Source organism: Zeus faber (genome assembly GCF_960531495.2).
Source record: "Zeus faber genome assembly, chromosome: 12".
NCBI lineage: Eukaryota > Metazoa > Chordata > Actinopteri > Zeiformes > Zeidae > Zeus > Zeus faber.
This window is the reverse complement of record NC_137196.1, coordinates 19,137,878-19,161,438: the sequence shown is the minus strand read 5'-3', so window position 1 is coordinate 19,161,438 and position 23,561 is coordinate 19,137,878. Positions and strand designations below refer to the sequence as shown.

The following is a 23,561-nucleotide window of genomic DNA, read 5'->3' as shown; positions in this document are numbered from 1 at the left end:
TTGGAGGGAGCCGTCTGTCCGTTTTTGCCAAGTTACGAAAGTCTGAGGCTCCTCTAGGCTTTTACCAGAAACGTTGTCTTTTGTTTTTTCGGTTTCTAGTGGCCATGTGCAAGATGAAAATATGACAACTAACAAAGTCTCTCTCTCTCCACATATAGCTTTCTAAATATATATGCATTATATATGTGTATGTCTATGATAAATTCCTGAATTTTTGCATCTTGCAATTAAATTAGCATTCAGGGCACACGTGTGTATACACATAAGACGCGCGCATGCACGCTCACACACACACACACACACACACACACACACACACACACACACACACACACACACACACACACACACACACACACACACACACACACACACACACACACCCCTGAGTGCAAATCACTGATCAGTGAAGGCAGGCTGGAGGAGGGAGGGTGAGGGAGAGAGAGAGAGAGGGAAAGAAAGAGAGGGAGAGAGAGAAACAGGAGAGGAAAAAGAAGAGTGGAGGGAAAAGAGTGAGGGGGAGAGAGAGAGAGAGGCAGAATAGAGTTGCGGATGTGACATGATTTACAATGAGATCATTAACCTTGAGAAGCAGCCTGCCCTCTGCGCTGTAAACACTGTTAGACGGACACCTCAGAAACGAAACGAAACGAAACGACACACACACACACACACACACACACACACACACACACACACACACACACACACACACACACACACACACACACACACACACACACACACACACACACACACACACACACACACACACACACACACACGGTTGATACACCTGGTATATCTGAGGACCCATGTTCCCGGTGCACATCTAAAAATTGTAGATTTGGAGACTGGTCCTCCAAAAAATAAAAAAAAATAAAAAAACCACAAATTCAAACCATCCTTATTTATTTCTCTGTTCATAACCATAAGTCCATCATATTACAAATCCTAACATTTCAAAGTAAGTCCTATGGAATTATGCAAACATGTTTAAGAAAACAAATTTGAGAATAAAAAGGAATTTCCCCAGAAATAAATAATAATTTCTTCTCGGTTGCACTCAAACAGCAAGCTGTTCGACAAAGTCGCATTGGTCAATTGATTTTAAAAAGCCAAAAAGTGCACTGTACAAAACATGTCATGTTGCAATGCCTTTACAAATTATTTAGTTTGATTGTTGATAAAATAGACAAAACAGACTTTTAGTCCTGTTATTCTGGCAATATATTATTGTTGTTATTATTATTATTATTATTATTAGAAAAGTAAAAAAAAGAAAGAAAATATTTCCCTCCCACTTTGTCACAAATGACTATTGTGAAAGAATTTATTAAATGCTAAATGTTCCAGCTTCCAAATGTTGGAACTTGCTTAATCCCGGTTGAGCAGCCAAATGCTCTGTGTGCACTCAAGTGGGAGTGAGATGTTTAGCTGAATTAAAGACACACAGGGGGGTTCTCTTAGTTTAAAAAAAAAAAAAAAAAAGAAAAAATCAGTTCATCCTCTCAAATCAAAAACAAACCAAATATAGAAAAAAAAATGTCTGAATCCATTTAATCTGAGAAATTGTGATTCAGAAACCTTTCGTCAAGCTAAGAAAAAAAAAAAAATATATATATATATATATTAAGGTGCAGTTGAGGTTGTGTCCCACTCGTCAATCGGGAGACGGATCGACCAAAGAAAAAGCTTTTCGATTTTTACGCTTCCTTCTCTGGCGGCTCGAGTCGGCGACCGAGAACTTGCCCTAATCATGTTGACACGCCTCCAAACTTCAAATCTATTTTCCTCAACATTGGTGGTGACTGACGCCTAGTTTAAGAGCCTTTGTGTTATATCGTTTTGCTCCCTGAAAAATGTCCAAATGTCCATAAAATGCACTTGTTGTACAAACCTCGACACAGTCAGGGAACCATGCACAGTATTCTAAGAGTTGGCATGCATAGAAATGGTGAAAACGGAACTGTGAGTCGTCGTTCTAGTACACTCTGTCCATGTCGAGTCTCCTTTCTGACCACTACCATCGGCTGCCCTGCACTGAATTAAAGCCTTAGATTTAACAGATACAGCCATCGTATAAATGAATCAAAGAAAAAACAAAAACAAAAAAACAAACAAAGTCTATAAGCTACATCTATTCAGCGGAGGCATGAAAACACTTTCTCATGAAGGAAAAAAAACAAACAAACCGTGATGTTATTTTATTTTTCCAGCTAATATATATGCAAAGTGCAGTTTTACTTCTGAAAACCTCCCCCCGTAAATGTTCTACAATAGCTTCATTCTGCACGCTCGCCACGCTATCCCTGCACATGCAGGAAGGAAGAAAAAAATATCCTCATAACATTCAAGTATTCAACAACCCTCTACATTAACAATATATATTAAAATAAAAAACACCTAAATGCTACATTAAATCCATGGTCACACTTTTACAGTGGGAGGTGCATGCTCACTATTTTGCAAGTGCACCCTTCAGCCGCTAAGTCTGGCACTTAAACCAAAGTTGACGAGATGGCGGCTTCATGCGACGTGATCTCAAATGAGGAGGACGACGACGGACTACCGCGTTAAACGGGACGTTCACTTTTCTTCGGGCTGATTTCGCCGAGTAGATCGGGGAGAGAAATTAAGACCTCACGTGCTCCTCGCCGGCTCCCTGGCTCTCCGTGCGCTTCACGGACAGTCGCTTCCGTCGTAGATCACGGGCTTCTCCACGCTGAGGCGATACAGCACTTTCTTGGAAATGAACCTGATCGACCCGAAGAAAACAAAAACAGTTGACAAGAAAGCGCGAACCCTGAGAAGGCTTCCGCCGCGGGGACCGAGGAACCGACCTGGAGAAGGAGTTGTCGAACACCAGGGTGTACTCCCCAGGGTTTCGGACCTTCAGCTCTCCCTGGATGGTTTCTTTGTGGGAGTTACAGCGGGTCAGCGGGATCAGGACCTGGGGAAGGGGAAACAACAAACCCCGACTTGAGCATGAAGTTAAAAAGGACCACACCCGGCGGTCACGATGATGATGGACCACATTTTCTCATTCGAATATTGTCTTTATATTTTTTCGGGTTGCGGAAAATTGTAATGATATGGTGAGAGACCCAACTCCAAATGATCTCCTATCAGAAAAAATGTCAAATATTTTTGTTTTAATTTCACCATGTTCAGTATTTTTTAATTGCAGGTTTAAAGCAATAGCGGCAAAACAACTTCTGGAAATAACTCAAAATACAGAAAACTTAAGTAACACCGACGAAAAACATGTGTTTCCATAGTTGTCGGAGGGACCAGGAGACCATTCAAAGGTAGGTTTCTCACCATATCGAAAGCTCGGTTTTCTGAAACCATAAAATTGAGACAATATAAATAAATAATCAAATGGAAACGTGAGCTATCATCAGGAAAACGCTCAGGGTTGATGAGACCAGAGATGAGAGTGAAAGTGCTTCTGGTTCCCCCACCTTGGCCTGCTCCAGCGGCGTCTGGGCGCTGTCCCGGAACACCACGCTGAAGGAGATGCTTTTGGGCTCGGAGGTGAACACCCAGGTGACCGTGGGGCCGGAGTTGCCCACGGTGATAGGGATGGTGCTGTAGCAGCTGGACCGGATGAAGAGCTCCCGGGAGCCGTCCCCGAACGCCACGATGTCGTCCAGCGTGAAGGCGGTCGAGAGCCTGCAACAGGTCGGAGAAACAGGAGCGAGGCGCAGGTTCCATGAGCGGTTCCAGCATTCGTTCATTCCCTTTCCCCATATTCCTCCAAAATGACAAAACACAGTGGCGTACATCGCATATCTAAACTCTAGGAGACGTTTTGAGAAGGCAACTGATGGAGCGCGAGCGCTTCGGTTAACTTCCCCAAGAAAACAGGAGGCGGTTGACGCCCGAGCATCCACAAAACAAACTTCCGCAAAACAATCTCCCGCAGCAGCAGAACCAGGCGTTGTTTGCACGCGCCCTCACGTCAGTTCTCCGGCCTTGAGCAGGCAGATCTCCGCGTCCTGCACCGCGGCGCTGGTGTCGTCGGGCTCCTCGGAAGTGGTGTCCGCCGCGCTGGCGCTGCTGTTTCTGCAGCAGTAGCGGGGAACCGAAAATAGAGCAGATGCATCAGGGTTTTTACTGTGATGACAGGATTTTAGTCGCGTGCGGCAACGGGGCTGGGTTTAAAATAAAATCGATACCGCGACACAATTCAGTTAAATTGTTTAAAATTCGGGATCGATTTAGCAAATTGTAATACTGATACTTTGGTTGGATATGCAATCATTTTCCGTTTAAATGAAATACTCTGCTACTCTAGGCGTTACCACAGTGACAAACATTTCAGTTATTGTTTTCTCTTCACGATGAGATAAAAAAATCATTTTATTTTAATTTTCCACCCAATACCCAACCCTATAAAGCAACACGATAAAGCCTCAAGATGGGCACGTCTAGAAAACTGGATCAAAACAAAAAAAGATTCCCTTTTGGCGGCATTAGACTTGAAATGGCCATTAGACTCATTGGTTTGTTAGGAGTTTGACAACTCATCTGCTCAGCATTAATTTGTTCTATCACGGTCTGGCGCTGCAACCTCCAAAGCGAAGCCTATGGTAGTACATGCCATACTTACAGCTGTGCGGCCCCCTGCTGGCCATGTCCGGGAGAGCAGGCGGTGCTGAAGGAGAGGGAATCGCTGTCGTACACGCCGCTCACTTCTTCCTCGGTGATGATGTCGAATACCCCGTCGTCCTGCTTCGCTCCGTCGTCTGTTACTGTCAGAACATGCGCAATTAGTCTTCATTTTAGTTGTTTACATTGATTGCTCTTTTTATGCAACTTTGTTTACTATTGGATTGTCCTATATTACTTCAAATATATATCACTTTGAGTTGCATGTGTATGAAAGGTGCTAGACAAATAAAGGTTAAAATAATAATAATAATAATAGTAATAATAATAATACTACTCATTATTATGTATTAAAGCTGGCAGAGCTGAAACCCTATTGTTTTTGTAAAATTCCCTATTATTATTATTATTATTATTATAATAAGGTTAGTTTATCAACCATTCAACTTGACAATAAGTGTGGTGTCACACAATATCAGCCATAATTCATTGACCGTTAGTCCAATCTTCACAAAACTGAACAGGGATATAGGTAGAGGTATAGGAACCTATGTGCCAGAGTATGTAAATTAGTAATTTAGAATTTTAGGGTACAGTAAAAATGCCAAAGATATGTATCTCCTTATGTGTGAAGTGAAATTTCACCAAATAGATAATTATTGGTTAAAATATGCAGTGTGATTGAGATCAGTACATATTACCCTAGGTGTATTTAGATGGGGCCAATCACATAATGGCTCATAACTCAAGTTAGCTTAAGGAAATCATCATGACACTTGGGTAACATGTTCAGACCACCAATTGGAGCATTCACACCAAGTTTTGTGTGAATCCATTCAAAGGTTACCAAATGGCAAGACTTTCTGTTGGCGTAAATATTAGTGTTGTGACACTTAATATTTATCCAGCAGATGGCAGTGTTGTAGTGAGCACTCTGATCCTTTTACCAGTCGTCTGATATCTTGATAAACTTTAGGACTGAACCTGTTGAACATCCCTGTACAGTTTGTGCTATAAGATCTAAATGGACTTCATGGGCTTAAATCCTGTTAATGAGCGTTTATGGCTATATTTATTATTATTATCAATTATTATTATCAATTAGAAATAATCTCTTGAACTTGAATTATTATTATGAATTAATATTATTATTATCGAGTTCAAGTTCAAGACATTATCATAATTATTATTAATATTAAACATAATTACTTGTAGCTTTTTTTATTACCACACGTCATTACAACAATTTAAATATGCATGAGGGCGCCGATACCCTTTGACAAAATTTGGTCTCTTAACTAGGGGGATAAGTCATTATTGTACATTTTCCTAGTGCGCTGACATTTAAAATGAAATAAAATAAATGAAGCAATAGTGATGTTCAATGGACCCCACATTGACAACAATCAGTTTCAAGTGTCCAATGTGTCTTTGTCATTATGTGTGTGTGTGTGTGTGTGTGTGTGTGTGTGTGTGTGTGTGTGTGTGTGTGTGTGTGTGTGTGTGTAGGCATGGGCAGATTTGCAGAGATCCAGTCACAAGCACCTCTGGATGTGGCCCTGCCCGGCTGGGGCAGTGGGCTGAAGGCCGTATCGCCTGCCTGCTCTTGCGGGTGGCGCTCCACCACCGCACTGTGCTGGTTGTAGCAGTCCCTGCAGCAGCGCTCTCTGCTGCCGCCCTGCAGGGTGCTGACGGCGTTGTTGCAGCAGTAGTAGCAGAAGTGGCGCCCACACAACCTGGGAACAGACAGTGTAGGGTCTGGCTTAGATCCAGGACAGCATGGTTGCCGTGGAACGCGGAACGTCGGATGACAAAAGTCTCATCGTCCATCTGCGGTCCTTATTCTGCTGCAGTTGTTGTTCATTTTAGTCCCTTCCCCAATATACATTATTAATGCTTGTCATACATCATAAATGGCAGTGAGAGACCTAATCAAACTAGGATTTTATCCTGGGATTAAGGATGACAATTTGAACCACTTTCCCCGCAATCGAAATGGGAACAGACTCCGCGACAGATAACAGGAAGTGCAGGTGACACAGGAGAGCCTCTGACCTGCAGTTGTACTTGCGGAGCCACCAGCTGAACTGGCTGTGGCAGCCCAGACAGTAGTTGACGTCCCTCTCCGTCTCCTCCTCTCTCAGCTTCTGCTCAAACTCCAGGGCGTCCGACTTCTGCCACAGTTCATCTTTCTCCCTGTAGAGGGCAGCATCGAGCAGCATGGTTTACATCCCGTCCACACAGCCGGTAATTTGGACAAAAAGAAATATATGGATAAATAAAACCAGACTAAATGTTTACGATGAAATTAAGACAGCATAAGTTCAAATTTCAGGCTAATAAGTTCTTCCAGTTCGGGGGCAGAAAACAAAAAACATACCATCATGATAATACAAAGGGAATATGTGCACAAATTGAATTAGCTTTCGTGACTTAAGTAAATTATCTCCCAGTTCATCTGTGACAGCAAAGGCAACATTTACACTGCAGGCCAAACTGGCCCCAATCCATTTTTTGCTCATATGTGACTCAGTTCTGTTTTTTTCATGACAGTAGCGCAAATCACATGGATTCTGATCTTTCCAATTCGGAATTGGGCCACTTTCATATGCGGTCCCAAATCAGATACAGGACTGATTTTTTTGCAATGCGACTTCAGTCTGACCAGTCAAATCGTAATTCATGCGACTTTTACATCACTCCAGAGCATGTTCCCAACCTTTTTATGATCACGGATCAGACCGCACAAAATGTTCATGGACCGGGACACAAAAAAAAATTAAGTACCCCTGTGTTTTGAGAATAAACTTGGAATTCCGCCCCCGGCTTTGGGACCGGAGAGCATAGCGGGGCGCAAAGCGGCCGCTCCCACCGTGGCACCCAAGCAGTGTAAGCAGCATATACAGCACGGAGAGGGAAAATAAATAATTGATAAATAGACCGACCAGGCACAGGGGCACTCACCCCCGCTGCGTTCTATGAATAGCACCGGATCTAAAATTGTGTGTGTGTGTGTGTGTGTGTGTGTGTGTGTGTCCTCTTAGAGAGCGATCTGGATGCAATTTGAGCACATTGTGTTTTTATTTTAGATATATTTTATCTTACAAATTTTCTTTATTGAACGAAACAATAAAAGCACCGTGCCCCTGCTGCATTTAAAGATTTCATCTGCGAGCTCAAGCCGAAGGTACATGGTCCCGCGCCGTCCGACAACCACCTGGCCACGGAGCGTGCCGGGTCGCGGTGCATCGGCCTGCCATGTTTACTTCCGTACGACAGCGTGCTGCGTGTGACGTCTTTGGTACTTCTGTGCACGCGGGTCAGATCAGGACCGTGACCCGTTCACACTGGAATCTGATATTGGCCACATTTAAAAAATAAGGTAAACAAAACAAACAAAAAAAATATGATCTAAGCAATAAACGCGAATTGAGCACTAAGCCATGCAGTGTGAACGTGGCCAAAATGAACAGGAGAAGCAGACAAGCTTTTTTTTTTTTCCTCGACCTTATCAGCTCAATGAGCCTCTCCTCCAGGTTGATCTTGGTGCGGTACAGATCGTCCAGCTCCGCAGCCGTCTTCAGATCAATGCTCTGTTTGTCCTGCGCGGCTCTCCGTAGATTCTCACTCAGCTCCTGACAGGCCCGCTCAGCCACTGCTTGACCTTCCTCAGACCTGGACACACACCAAAACCAGCTCCTTCACGATGCTTCGGAAAAAATAACTTGAGTTTTAACGATGGTATATGTAGACCCAGATTTCAAATAAATCCTGAGGTATATTTCATAGTACAATATCATTTTAGTGTTTTGGATTCAAAAGAAAACTCAAAATACTAGATTGTAATTAAAAGTTCTAAAGTTGAGGTGATATTTAAGACAGAATAATGTTTGTAATTCAATGAACAGAAATCAAGTGACTTTCCCAAGTTTTTAACGTGGCCCTCATTTCTTGATAATGAACACAATATACCTTAATAATTTCCCTTTCAGCTGGTTTAGTTCATCAGCTTTCTGCTGAAGGAGACTCTCAGACTGGGCCATCTGGGTGCTTTTCTCCTCAATCTGCTGCTTCAACCACTGATTGTCTGTCTGTAACCAGTAGAGCAAAGTAAAGAAAGACATCAGTTTTCTTTATTTGGCTATTTCTGCCATTGTAAAGTAACATGCACTCATAAAATATTTCTTCGTCTTCAAAAACATTGAAGTCTGTAGATGGAGCACAGCACCCAAGTAGCAGCTGCTGGTTTCGTTGATGTAACCCATCACTATAGAACCGCAATGACGACATATTAATATGCCGCTATAGGAGATGATCTCTACAAACCGATCCGGGACCAGACGAGGCTCTCACCTCTAGCCGTCCGACCTTGCTCTCCAGAACATCAGCCTTGGCCTTTTCATCCTTAAACTGTGATCTCACTTCCTGAACCTCTTGGTTGACGCTCTGTATACACACAATCACTGAATCATCATGCAGAGGGTCACATAATATTCAGATTTTTCCAGGTGAACATTGTTTATATGTCATCACTGATTATTATGTATTATTATGATTATTAATAATCATAAACATAATCATCATCATGATAATGATAATAATATGCATTATTCATATTCAGGGTGAGCTCTATACAAACATTAAATTGATTGAGCTGACCTGGAGCTGGTTGCTCTGGCTCATGGCCTGGCTGCTCAGCTGGAAGCGGAGGGCCTGGATCTCCTCCTGGCTGCTCTCCTGCAGGGCCTTGACCTCATGCCGGGCCTTATCCCCAAACAGCTCCGCCATGGCCGCCGAGCGGTCCTGCCCGTCGTGAAGCTGCTCGGCAAGCTGCCGGTTCTCCTGACGCAGCTGCATGATGCTGGTGTTCAGCCTCTCGGCCTCCTGAGCCGCCTCCTCCTCCAGCTCCTGTAGCTTGGTCGACAGCCCCTCCCAACGCAGACGTGCTTCTTCATTCTCAGCAGTGAGCATACACACGTGCACGCCAAGCTCGGCCGTTTCCGTGTTGGCTCTGTGCAGCGCTTCCCTGGACTCGCTGTTCTCCATGCAAACGGTTTCATAACGCAACTTCAGATTGCGGAGCTCTTCTCTGGAGGCGGTGACTTCCGCAGCCAGACCGACTCGCGCCTGTGCCTCTCCGTCGCGCTCACGGCTGAGAGCCTCCTCGCGCTCCCTGGAGCGGAGTATCTCGTCCACGTGCCGGCGGTTTAGCTCTTCCACCTGGGCCTTGAGTTGTTCAACCAGGAAGCGGAGGTCTTCTCTAGAGGCCTCTGTCACCTCCTGGAGTGCCTGAATCTTCATCCTTTCCTCAGCCCTGGCCAAAAGCTGAGCCCTGAGCCCCACCACCTCCTCCTGGAGCCTGTTTACCTCCTTCAGGTTGAGTTCTAATTGAGCCTCAGCTATCAAAAGTCTGGGTGTGTCCTCTTTGGTTGAAGCTTGTTGTGCATTATACAACTCCGGTATTTTATCTGCACCTTCCGTATCGCTCTTTTCCCTGTCCGACTGCCCAGCCCTGCCCTCCAGCTCCTCTACCCTGGCCTGCAGAAAATCACATTTAACCGTCTGATCTCTGAGGCCGGTCTCAGTTTCCCGGAGTTTCTTCTGCAACAAAGCTTGAGTTTGCTGGGAAGCCAAAAGGTCGACGTCCAATCCAGATGCTTTGGCTGTGAGCGCTTCAAAGTCCTCTTGAATTAAGGCCGACTGTTTCTTCAGGGACAACTGAACCTCCATAAGATCCCCGTTATCGCACTCAAGCCTTTTTAAACTAGCATCGGAAGCTTTTCTCTGAAGGAGAGCCTTCTGAACAACCTCCTCTAAATGTAGGTTTTGCTCCAAAAGCTTTTGCTCTCGCTCTTCCACGCACAAACTGGCTGCCTCCAATCGCCCCATTAGATGTTTCTCGGAGGCCCTTAAAGGAGTTAGCTGTTCCAGCAGGGATGCCCTGCTCTCCGCCAACTCTCTGGTGCTCTCCTCACTCCTCTTTACTGTCTGGAGAAGCTTTGCATTTAGCTCCATAAGGCTGGTGCATTGGGATTTATACTCATCGAGCCTCTGAAACTGATCACTTGAAATAACTTGATTTCCATCAACGCGAGCGGTCAGACTTTTCTTCTCAACATCTAGCTTCAACTGTTCTTCGAGATGTTTGACTCTCTCTGAACTGTTGGCCACCTCTTTTTCTCGGTTTTTCAGTTGGTCTCTCAACTCCCGGACTTGGCTCACGAGCACTTCACTCTGGGAAAAACTGAAGCTACTTCTCTGCTCCAACTCCTCCCTTTCTTCTTGGAGCCTTTTCCGCAGTTCCTCCGCCTGTCGCTCTCGTGTCTCCAGCGAAGCTTGCAGATCCTGAAGCTGGGCTCTCAAGTTCCCAGTCTCCTTCTCTTTCAGTGTCAGTGCCCCTTGAATTCGACTTACAGCGCACTGGAGATCCTCCAGCCGCATCATCGCCACCTCACGCTCTTCCCTGGCTCCTGCTCTCACTTCAGCTAGTTTCTCCTCAGTCTTTCGCATCTCTTCTTCCCCGAGTTTAAGTTCCTGAGATAGTCGCTCAGAATGCCTGGCCCTATCCTCGGCCTCTCTCTTAGCCACCAACCGCTCCTCCTCGGCAGCCTTAAGCTTATCCAGCAGCTCCTGTATCTTCCAGGCCGAGTCACAGTAGCTAGCTGTCTGATGTCCCTTTTCACTAAGGGCCCCATCCAACTTAGACAAGAGCTCCATGTTTTTGTTCTCGACAGCAGTCAGTCTCTCTTGAAGTTCACTGTTCGTTGCTTCGCTAGTGAGTTGAAGATAATTTGCCCTCTCCCGATTGGTTTCTTCGGGGTTAGTGTCGCCAGGGAAGTTCTGTGCTTCCAGCAACTGGTCTTGAAGATTTCTAACCACAGCCTTCAGCTCTGCGGCCTCTTCGTCCAATTGCTGAACCCGTGCACGAAGCTCCTGCTGTCTGAGCTCCGATTGATCGAGCTCAATACGCAGGTCGTCGGCGATGCTGCAGGACGAGGGTTCTCCTAGTTCGCCTAGGTCACCAAGTAGACTGTGACCCAAGTCTGAGATAGGGAGAAACTCTTGTACCTGGAGAGATCATGGAACAACACATCGCTAATCAGGTACTGCTACAGTACTGCACCTTAATGGCCCATATAGAAGCAGCTATGACTATAAGACCAAAACAAAGTGAATGTACAATAACAAAGTGAATGTATAATAACACTGACACTATCTACAAAAGAAAAAAAAAATCCTAGATTAAGGTAGGCAGTTTGTGTACATGTGGGGTATTTTTTATTGTGCGGGTACCTGTGAATGTGAATAGCTGCTAACGAGACTGGTGATGCTGGAGCAGCGACTGGGCGGCTTCCACAAAAAGGCAGGTGAATTGGTTCCTAACGTTCTCCTAGGACACGAAGAACACACCCATTATTGAGGTTTCAGCAAAAGACACAGGTGGCACTTAAAAAAAAAAAAAAAAAAAAAAAGGAGTGAGGGACAATACCATATCAGGGTTTCCCCCAATGTAATCAGTCTAATTATCTGTATTTTTTTTTTATGTATTTTTAAAATAGTTTTTTAAACTAGTAAAATATCAACATTAAAATGGGTAAAATCTTATTTCATGGTAGAGCTGCTGATTGTGTCTCTCACTCACTCACTCACTCAGATTGACAATGGCCCCGTCTGTGAATAGCCCCTCCTCTCCGTGCACTCTCTGAAGCAATACATGGTCACACGCAAGATGTTTTTCTGTTGGGCACAGAAACCCGGTACCACTATGGCACCGGTTCCTATACGATCGGTATCTACTGGACCAAATCACAAGACAGATTTCAGCACTACGCCCGAGCTGCCGATTGAAATATCTGCCCTCCGGTCCTCCGAAACCGGCACACGCGCCTTCACTCCACATTATGGTTTGAAGCGCACTGCTTGAAATCCACTGTTTTCCTCTGTATGACGTGCCGCCAAACAGCCAAACAGCGGCGCTCGTCATGGTCGCTTGGCCAACCAGATAAAAGAGGCGGGTTACACAAGTTTTCACTATCTATATCGTGCTGTTCATACAAACTGTCAGTTATTTGTTAACATGTGAAAAACATATGAAAAGAAATGAATGACAAATGCAGACCTGCCAACCTTGGGAAAATATTGTGAGTACCTCAACAGTGTAACAGGGAGTCTCTGTGGTGTTTGAGTCACTGCAGCTAAATAACTCCATCAGTTATTCACACTGTAGCCGTCTCCTAGCAAGGATAATCACATCGTATGCGAGCTGCTACGGCTAACTATATACAGTTTACAAACTCATATCATTAGGATAAACACCTTGAAATGCATCATCTTGTAAAGTTACAGAACATTGGAATGTCAACCTATAACTCTCACTGAGTTTGAGTAGGACCCAACATATAACTAACATGGTCCAGTTCGAACTTCAAATGAAAGTCCCTTTCACTTTAAGTGCAAATATACATTTATATTATATTTATATGGTACTAAGCATATAAACTGCAATCATTACAAAAATTAAACATAATGAAATAAATGGCTGTTTCTTCTCACTCTCGTTCATTGGAAGTCCTCCTTCCCTCACCGTGCGTTAAACCAAGTGAATCAAATGGAAGGACTCTTTTTACTGAGTGACTCGTCAAGAACTGAGTCTCATGAAAAGAGTCGACTTCTCATCGCGAGCAGAGCTCTGCTGTGACAGCAGTAGATACACAGTCTGCACAATGATAGAATACTGTCAGGCGATAAATAAATAATTTACATTTACCTTGAAGTACCTCCAAACAGCAATCCTTTTCTGTCTTTCGCTCTTTTTTGAGCGTAACTACGCAACTACATTACATTAGGTTAGTATTGGGTTTGAGTTCAGTAGATAAGTGCAGTATCGTGTGTACATCTGACAGGGACAGAATCTGACAATACATCAGACACTGATCGGCCGGTGAAAACCGACCAATTCAGGTCATGGCCGATTTACTGTATATGTTAACATTACGGTCACATTTTTGTGCTTTATTTTAACTCTCCCACTTCCCATTTTATCTCAGAAATGCAGCGTTACACCTCGGTGGATCATAAAGTACCACTCAGTGCTGCTGGGTATCAGTGGATGTTGAGTGAGAGAAGAGGGAGGGCTTACACAACCACAGGTCGTAGCATCTAGTCCAATCCGAGGGATGTCGTTTAAATACCCAATAAATCTTTTAAAAGTCTTTGGTTGTTTTTTTTGCGTAGTTTCACCTGCGTATTCTGACTTAAGAATGTAGTAGTTGGTACACAAAATGCATACAGGTTGGCCGGTCTGCAAATGGGTTTAGTACATAAAAAATTGTCAAAAACAGCCCCGATCAAATTTTTATTTTTATTTTTTTACAAAAAGACGAATAATAAAATAAATAGCCCCGAACCTCTTCATCTGTCCTTCTGATCAAGCATTAAAGCCCTCGAAAACATTTCATTTATTTTAGCTGAATTGGGAAATGGGAAACCCTGCCCAGGGTTTCTTTGACCATGTCATGGTGATTAAAAAGCCAGCGTTTCAGCCTAGTCAGCTTTCAACAGGGCATGAGAGAGGAGCAGCGTCATGTGATCCCTCTGAGCTCAGATTAGGCCTCAGATTAGATTTTGTGAAATGTGGGAGTGACCCAGGAAATACAAATGCAAACACTATTGGATAGGTAGCTCAACTACCCTCTTAATAGAAAACAAAATCACAAAATCTAAACAGACCCAGTTCAAGACAACCAGAGAAGTTGTAAAGTCTTATTGCAGCAGACAGAAAACACCTCCTATAGCGTTCCATGCAGCACCAAGGTCGTATCAGTCTGTTACTGATTAAGTTTCTCTGCTCTACCAGTCTAGTGTAGTACTGATTTTTTAGCAACAATCGCAAAGTCTGCATGACCAAGCTACACAAGACCAAACAACCACTTTTTGAAGAGAACCAACCACTAAGTGAAGAAAAAAGCAGTCAAGGCAATGACACAACATATTTAGTTATCTCACACATTGACATACTGTTGAAATCACATCTGGCAGTTGATTGACTGCAGTAACACCTCTGCAGTGTAGCTGACCTGTCCTTGTGGAAAGGCCTATGTGGGCCGGACAAAACAATGGCTGCCTGAAAACAAAAGAGCCATATGGCCATATGGAATAGGCAACAGTAAAGCCCTTCCATGAGGCCAACCATGGCATCAAACCAGAAGCGGCAACAATTCAAAGACCTTTTCTGAGCAAGAAATATTCTAAATGATGGTCTAAATGATGACTAGAGTCTGAAATTCTCCCCTTAAAAGGATTTAAATATGGCACATTAAACTCTAGGTGTCTCAGACTACTCACTTATAAAATGTATAGCTTATTCTCTATTTCCCATTTTCCATCCCTATGTTTTTTCTTTATGTTCCAATATCACTGAACACATCTACAAATGTGGAACTTCTAAATATTATAGCCATTATTTGTAAGTCTGTGTGACTGTTTTCAAGGTCGTTTTATGGCTTGAACTTCACAGTGTCACATATCCAACCACTGAGGCCTAACACACACTCATATGGATCACACGACGCTGCTGCCTTAATGAAAGCCGAATAGCACCCTATTCCGTCCTTGTGCTCAGAAGGAAAATATTCCAATTTTCAGTTGTCATTCCAAAACCGCTCTATCTACTCTAAATAATTTCATTCATCTACTTTTGGTAGCCTATGATTTGTGTTTGAACTTCAGAAACGGACACAGTGTAATAATGGCGACCAGAAGCAACTCCAGATTGAGCGTGAAATAGATGTATACATTTAGCCAGCTTTGTGACATGCCAGGACTTCCACGCTTTGTGACATGCCAGGACTTCTACACTGTGAGGTAAGTGCTGGAAGTAAGTTAAGGTAAGTTTCATTTTGGAGGATTTAAATATATATTTAAAGTTCAAGTTCAAGAGATACATATACATACGGTCATACATATATGCAGTAAAATGTCATGACACCCGGTGATTATGCACAATAATCTCTAAATACAACACAGACATTTATTTCTATTATATATTTACAGAACCCAGAGTCGCAATTGTGGCGCCTGCGTGAGCACCTTGTGACGATTGCGCACATTTTAGTATTTTTAGAGCTTATAGAGGTTATTGTGCATAATCACCGGGTGTCATTTCACTGCATATATGTATGCAATGCTGCATGTATGTATGTATAAGTGACAAATCATTTCTTGAACTTGAACATTTACTTTGACCATGTTTTCCCTAATTGTATTAAATGTATTACTTTGTGTGTTTACCTTAATTCCTCTCTGTGATGCAAATGATCTGAATTAAATTAAATCAAATTCATAGTCCCATTGAAATCTATGATTGTAAACACTTCTTAGGCCGATCTTCAGACTACGTGATTCTGGGCTGATTTTCCGCTCGCCGACAGGTTTTTGGAGATTGCCCCAGATCGGCGGAACATCAAGAGCGCACTCACGTGAGCGACGAGCATGTGGTGTGAGCTGCTCACGACGCGATTCGACTGCTTGCAGAGTGCGGCGAGATACGTCGTGTCGGGCTCAAGTCGGGATTGACTGACTTAAATTCTGCTATTTATTTTTTAACAGTGATCAAGAATAAAATAAATAATCCTGTCCCGCGCATGGTATGGAAACTAAAATTGTAGTTTGTTTAGTTTGTATATATTTGTCTGTGGTGGCGGCTCACATAACAGCTATATGTTTTCATCCCAAATCCTGAATCTTAGTCACGTGACAATTGGTTTACATTTCTGCTTCCTTGTTCTCTGTGGGAAGTGAGAGTGTGGAGTGTGTGTTTGAGTTTGTGTGTTTGAGTTTGTGTGTGTGTGTGTGTGTGTGTGTGTGTGTGTGTGTGTGTGTGTGTGTGTGTGGAAGGAAGGTGTGGGGGGGTATACATTAAAAAAATTACGTATTCTAAAATAAGGTTATTACTTTATTTGTAAGTAAAAGTTGCTGCCAAAAAGAAAAGAAAGTAGAAGAAAACACCTATCCCCAACCAAGTAAAAAAGATTTGAAATATGACTCAAGTTGTGAATTTCAGACTTATCAGTGAGTGAAGTGTTACTTTGGGTTGTTAAAACACCCATCGCTGGGACAATTTTAATTTCAAATGAGCTTTTACAGCAGCACACAAGTCCCACATGTTTATCCCCATTAAACGTCTCATTCAAATCAATTTACAGATCATCTCCAACTCCTGGTGGAGGAACTATTATCTGCTGGTTCCATTATCACTGCCGAATTCTTCACCAAGGCATCTCCCGCAATCATCAAGGACCAATTAAGGCAAGGATCTTCTCTTCACATCGGAAGGGAAACCCTCGTCTAACAAATGTGTAAATATGTCTGTTCGGGGAAAGGTTACCTCGCAAAAGTTGGCCAGTCGGCGTCGAGGTCATGACCCCTGGCCGCCACGTCAAATTGGATCTGGTTGAGCTCATAGAGGTGGTTGATGATGTCGGCAGTGAGGTGGGACTTGACGAGGGGACTGCGAGCGTAAAACCAGTCGCTGCATGGGGAGATGACGCAACAGCACTTTAAATACCGCACACAAACCCACAGGACGTCCAACTCAGGAGGATTGAGGAAGCTTCAAACAGAAAAGGTCCTCCAGGGTGAGGTCTCATTGAAGAAGTGGTAATACTCTTGTGGCAAGAAGTTAGACAAAAAACGGGAAGGGAGAAGTAGGAGCTGAGAAGTACTTCCTTAAAAAGATAAACAATTACACAAATTATTCAAGGAAACAAGACTTGACCCGAAGTGATGATTACTGGAAACGGGAAATGCACTCACTGTATATGTTCATTCAGATATCATTAGAGCTGTCACAATTACCACACAATCGCTCGATCACAATTATTTGAGCCGACTGCGATACTTTTGTAAACTTAGGAAGGTTCCATAATTGTGTTTCCATTTTTCTTCCTGTATTTCGGCAACACATGTACTTTCGATATAGGCTGGTTCTCCAACTTTGGCCCGGATTCAATGCATTGAGGAAATTAAAGCGTCTTTTTCCCCATTCGTTAACAACTCAGAATTTCCCCAGATGTTCTTGACGGTGCCACCTAAATGTACCCTGTATCCATCCATCCATCCAACGCGGAGAAGGAGATGGGCCCCATCTCTGGCCTGTATTTCCATTTCATATGGGGGTTCCTGTAGATTGGTCCAATGCGTGAATATTTATTGTTATGTTATTGCAATGGGTATTTGTAATACACCCTCCAGGAATTAATGAAGTGATATTGTATCTTATTACAGCCAGTAAATGAAGTGGACATCAGGGAAATATCGATTTATATTCTATTCACTCTATATTGCGGAATGGTAATTTCTACTTCAAACAAAATACCACGAAAGTGATATGGAAGCTTTGCACAACATCTGACTGTATTATGCTCTGTGCCTCGGTACAAGAACATATACCACCGCTTTTACCAGAATCTCAACATTAACTCAACTCTCCACAAGAGTGACCATAGAGGCTACTATGGTCAATTGTTCGACAAAAATACATAGTTTTATCATATGAGAAATACCATATGATATTTTTGATTGTCACCCTGCCTTATTAGACATGCATTTGTGTGAGTGCGCCTCTCTCACCTTGTCACCTTGTGGTTGATGAAACACTGCTGCAGAGTGTCAGCTAGCCGCTGGTGCACCAGGGAGTAGCGGATGAAGGCTCTTCCTTTCCCAAGCGAAGTCTTTAGCTGGAAATATACACACAAACAAAGATGTATAGCTACATATTTAAGCTGCTGCGACGGGGATCGGCCTCTAAAGAAAACACTGTAAAAACCTGTTTGATAACAGCGTGACAGGTCTTTTGATGACACATCACAGCTCTTTTCTTGGTTTGCAAAGTCTTTGGTCATGACAGGGACCAAACTTTTCGGTGCTTGGATACAAGCGGCATTGGTAGTGGGGAAAAAAAAAGCATAACATTTCACAGCATTTCCTCTTCATCTGTAAAGGTCAAGATTGCACAAACAACAAATTTGCAGTACTGTATCGGCCTGGAGCTCCCCAAGCTCCTCGACGGCAGATGGAAGGACTTAACTAAGGGAACAGGGACAACTACTTACCATACGGACACCAGCTGGAGACTCCCACATGAATGTGACTTACTACTGAAAAACAGTGTCGTATTCCAAGTAAATTGCCATTTTACGGTAGCAAGACACATGTAAGCTAATGGTGCCCCCTATGCTTATTAACAACTGGCAGGTTGTTAGTTAAGTCGACGAGTCGAATCATCAGACGACTCGTTGTTGACGAGATCCGTCAATCGACTGAGGTTCTTCAAGTTTAATAGCCTTTTTTTTTTTTGGTCAGTCAGTGTGCATTACAATAACAGGATAAAACAGTTAGAAGCTTACAGAAATGCACAGGGATCACATTTCAATGAGGAATTATAAATAAGGGGAATCATAAATATATTTATATACTTCCACATTCGGACACGGCCGCAAACACGGCTCTCCACGCGGCCTGATCACGGAGAGCTGTGCCCTGTTCCGCCAAATAAAACCACTAAAAGCAGTGTGTTTTTAGCGGTTTTATTTGGAGGAACGGAGACAGGGCACAGAGGAACGGGGCACAAGCGACCGCTCTGCTACCTGCTCGTCAGTTCCTCAGGGCACACAGGCATGCAGATAATTAAATAGATTCAGGCCATTTTGACAAACAGTTCTTCTTCACTTATTCCTCCACAAACTTCTTAAATACCTTTCACATAGCATTTTCTTGATTAGTCGGAAGATATTTTTATACTAATATTTAACAAGAAATAAAGCAGTACAGATCATCTTCAGCAAATGGTGTAAACCAAGTCTCTTACCGCAATGGATTCCCTGCAGCAACGGTGATAAGGACACTCAAATGTAGGGACGTAAGAAACAAAACAACCAAACCATTTACCGGTACCAAGTCCTACCTGGCTGACCGCGGGATTACCGAGTTGTTTACATAGTCAGTGTGTGCGTGTGTGTGTACTGTACAGGATTACCTCGGGGATGGATTTAACAAAGCGGATGCCATCGTTCGTTCCCTTGATCTTGGCGAGGCAGTCGCAGAAGTAGTCCCAGTAGTCCTTCCTCTGACCGAGAAACGTTGTCTTCTGTTTTTGGTCAAACTGGGGGAAGAAAGCCCAAATTAGGGACGTACAAATACAAAACATCACATACTTGACTTGACTTTCAATTTCCTATTTTAAGGCACTCCGTTGTGCATTGATATAAATAAATGCACCTTTCCTTTCTGGATGAATGAGTTTTTGATTCCGTCCGTTCATCCTCCATTTATACTATTTGCAAGCAGAATTCTAATCAAACCAAATCCAATCAGTCTTAATTTATAGAGCACTTTAAAAAAGATAAAACAATTGTGCTCCAATGTGCTTAAAGAGGCCAGGGACACAAATAGAGACACAAAAAAAATGAAAACATAGAAAGCAAAGCAGAAACAAAACAACACGCTTTGTGTTATTTTGTATTTTTTTTGGTATTTGTGTTTTATATGCGCTTTGCATACAGATGGCGATGTGAATTTAAAAAAGGTATAAAACTACAGGAGTGGGTTAATCATTTATGCATACAAAAGAAAATAATAACATTTTTTCAAAATTTTTTAAAGATTCAACAGAATCAGCAGATTGGATATTTTCGGGAAGGTTGATCCAGAGTCTTCGTGCTGCAGTTGAAAAAGCTAAACACCAAAATGGTTCTTATACCAAACATGGTCTACAATGAATCCCTTGCCAGCAGACCTGGGAGGTCTCGCAGTGCTGTGGGGGGTTTAAAGCTCAGCGATGTAGCAAGGGGCAAGACCGTGGCGGGCCTTAAAAACAAACAAAATAATTGTAAAATGAATGCTGAAATGAACAGCAAGTCAGTGCAGAGGTGTTGCTGATGTGGTCTCTTTTTCGGGTCTAGCATCAGCATTTTTCACCAGCTGCAAACGGTGGGTGGAGGCCTGATTGATGCCAAAATACAAAGCATTGCAGTAATCGAGACGTGAGGAAACCAGTGTGTGAATGACTAGTTCTAATTGCGAAAAAAGACAGGAATTACCTGATTTTGGCGAGAATTCTGAGTTGAAAGAGACTGGATTTCATGATGGAGCTGATTTTTTGGTCAAATTTTAGGCAAAGTTTTTAGTATGCAGTCTGATAAAGGAGGATAGCTGATTCGAGGTTCCTGTACCTGCTGGCTAAATTAATTTCACGCTCAATCTGGAATAATATATTATTATTTATTTCCGTCTATTATTTCAGTCTTGTTTTCGTAAAATTTGAGAAAATTGTGCTCTTTTTAAAGGGGACCTATTTCACAAATGATGTCACCAGGGGATGGCATATGGGGCACGTGGGGACCTGCGCGACGTCGTGGAGCGAGGTGACTTGGCATTCCCTGGATGGGATGGGAGATCAGCGTTTTGCCGTTTTATTTCTGATATTTTGGCCAAAATTGATCCACAGCACAAGTCAGATGTGAAATTCAAAGTCTACCAATTACTTTTTGCCGCAGAGACCAAATGAAAATACGCAAGCAGCTCACTGAGTTTGGTGATTTTATTGTAAATTAACAGGGTCTTTGTAAAGTTCAGTTTACAAATAAAAGTTATTTATTGGCAATTTATTTTTAGAGAATCTTGCAATGAGAGAGAGTAATTACACATTGTGACTCCGTTCAGTAGTTCACCAAGTTCCTCTGAGATAAAATTCTGAGCGGGACATAACCTCAAACCCACTCTCCTGTCTCTGCATGGAACTGGCGGACAGAGCAGCTCCTTTTGGCGCATTTGTCGGTTTAACCATCATGAACAGCAATTCCTCCTCGGCAAAAACAAGCACTGATGTTGTGCGTGCAGCCATGTTTGCTGTTTAGTAGGCCTGGGCAATCGTGCAAAATCCTCCAATCTTCCAATATACGATTTTATGGGGGGCCGAATACGTCCGCACAGTGGGGTTCACGCGCGCATTGTATGTAATGTCATGCGGCAAACGCAATCTCCCCGTTCCAGAAGTGCAGGATGAATTATTTACAAGTAAAGCATTTACACAAAAACAGGTACACGCAGGGGGAGGGTGTCCGAGCAACTGCCCCATAGACCCCACGGCACCCTCTTTACCAGGCGCTTTTTATAATTTATTTTAAATGAATGGGTGTCGAGGTAGCGGATTGTCTGGGCAAAATATGTTCATGAGGAATTCCTCATGAACCTCGGTGCACCTATGATGTGGCAAAAATGCCTAGAAACAGACCTGGGGGGTCCATGTGCCTTTCCTTTTATTCTTTAAGCACCTGCCCCTAAAAGTCTCTGTACGGGTCTGTAGAGAGAAAGTGAGACCTGATCGCCAGTGGCTACTCCACAGCTCTGAGGGGAAGAGCCTCCCTTTTCATGGCACATAAAAAAAAAACTAAAAAAAACGTCTGCCATCAACTACCTCCCAAATCTACGACTTAATTGTAAATTGGCCAAAGCCTCCTGTTCAGCGCTCTTCTTCGTTTACTACTTCCTGCTTCACACAGTACTTTCTCTCTACTGCCACCCGTGGTTTCTCTGAATACTGCAAGGGAGAATGTGCCAGTTAAAAACACCGTGCGCTCACGCTGACGTGAAGGTATAACTAGGGCTTAAGCCTCTAATCCGTCCAGTTCCAGGATGGTCTGTTTAGTGGGTGGCGCCACAAGGTCCCTAGTTCTATGAGCCAATAGGGCTTGAGCACGAGTTCCGGTTTCTGTGAGCCAATGAGGTTTGAGCTTGAGTTCCGGGTTCTGTTGTATGAAGGCTGTAAACTTTCACTTATTTCACCTTATCAGTCCACCAAAATCTGTTTCTGAACAAACTTGAGGCGAAAAAAAAAAGCAACCCGGTGGCTGAATCTTCACTCATGTCAGATCTAAAAGGCCAAATTTAAAAGTTTGTTTGACTTTGCGTGATCCGTGCACAGAGGCTCAACATTACAGACAATACAAAATTATTTTTTCAATACTTACATTTTCATCGTCTGAGGTTTTGTCATGGACAGTGGTATTAATTGTTATTATATTTTGTTTGCAAATATTTATTTTTAAGTGACAGCTTTTTTATATTTATTTATAAAATAAAATATAACATTCATATATGCAACATTTTATATGATACAGGACACACTATGTGTTTTTTTATACCTGGTAGATTAAATTCTCAAAAAATATTCACACGAGTTCTGACCATTTGGGCTATATGTCGCTAGGTAATACCGTACTGTACATGGAAAATGCTTTCAATCAAACTAAATGGAAGTTTTGGGAAATTGTTTGTCTTGGACCATCTTCATGTGAACTTAAATTCAACAGAAATAGAACTTGGGACTTTGAAATTTTTACAGCAGTGCATGGAATTAATCTCACCATGGATCCCAAATACCTCCGAAATCTTCTTCCACACATTTTTTTTTAAATTACATCTCTCTAAATGAATAGCGTAACATCATAAAGCACGGGGAAACCGGCTACTACAACAATAACCTCTTCCTCCATTTTGGGAACAAAAGTCCTGTAGGAAGGAACTAAAGTCAAGGGATCACGGTATATTAATGGGATGCATAACCGCTGAAATGCATAATCGCTGCCCCGCGTCACAGATAATTACCATTAAGTTGACCTCCAATCAACTTTCTCCCGTCGACAAGACTCGCCACCTCCCATTGGAAATGAATGACTTCCAGCCGCTTTGTCGCTGTGCGTCACATCTGGTGTGGGCGGGTCGGTGTAAGAGTAAGTATCGCCAAACACAGCCATAGTTCGTCGCGGGGGGCACTGGGCACTGGTTTAACTGCACGACGACTGCGGGTCAACCACGAACGACCGCTTGTCAGGTAAAGATTGACGAGTGAAATGGTTGGATACGATTCACAACTTAAAGATGATTGA

At 43.0% G+C, this 23,561-nt stretch overlaps 1 protein-coding gene across 1 annotated transcript in view; it reads right to left on the bottom strand.

Annotated features, from left to right (window-relative positions):
• Nucleotides 1-977: 977 nt before the first annotated feature.
• The window catches only part of fyco1b (FYVE and coiled-coil domain autophagy adaptor 1b), a gene marked incomplete at its 5' end in the record, with an annotated part of 23,713 nt that continues 1,129 nt past the window's right edge, over nucleotides 978-23,561 (bottom strand). The window contains 15 exons of the mRNA XM_080011101.1: nucleotides 978-2,758; nucleotides 2,844-2,953; nucleotides 3,468-3,678; nucleotides 3,967-4,071; nucleotides 4,619-4,760; nucleotides 6,163-6,353; nucleotides 6,673-6,813; nucleotides 8,125-8,292; nucleotides 8,590-8,708; nucleotides 8,971-9,063; nucleotides 9,277-11,685; nucleotides 11,911-12,007; nucleotides 17,003-17,146; nucleotides 18,247-18,353; nucleotides 19,652-19,777. Of these exons, the coding sequence (XP_079867227.1) occupies nucleotides 2,683-2,758; nucleotides 2,844-2,953; nucleotides 3,468-3,678; nucleotides 3,967-4,071; nucleotides 4,619-4,760; nucleotides 6,163-6,353; nucleotides 6,673-6,813; nucleotides 8,125-8,292; nucleotides 8,590-8,708; nucleotides 8,971-9,063; nucleotides 9,277-11,685; nucleotides 11,911-12,007; nucleotides 17,003-17,146; nucleotides 18,247-18,353; nucleotides 19,652-19,777 (4,239 nt within the window). The 3' untranslated portion in view covers nucleotides 978-2,682. The remainder of the gene's footprint in view (nucleotides 2,759-2,843; nucleotides 2,954-3,467; nucleotides 3,679-3,966; nucleotides 4,072-4,618; nucleotides 4,761-6,162; nucleotides 6,354-6,672; nucleotides 6,814-8,124; nucleotides 8,293-8,589; nucleotides 8,709-8,970; nucleotides 9,064-9,276; nucleotides 11,686-11,910; nucleotides 12,008-17,002; nucleotides 17,147-18,246; nucleotides 18,354-19,651; nucleotides 19,778-23,561) is intronic.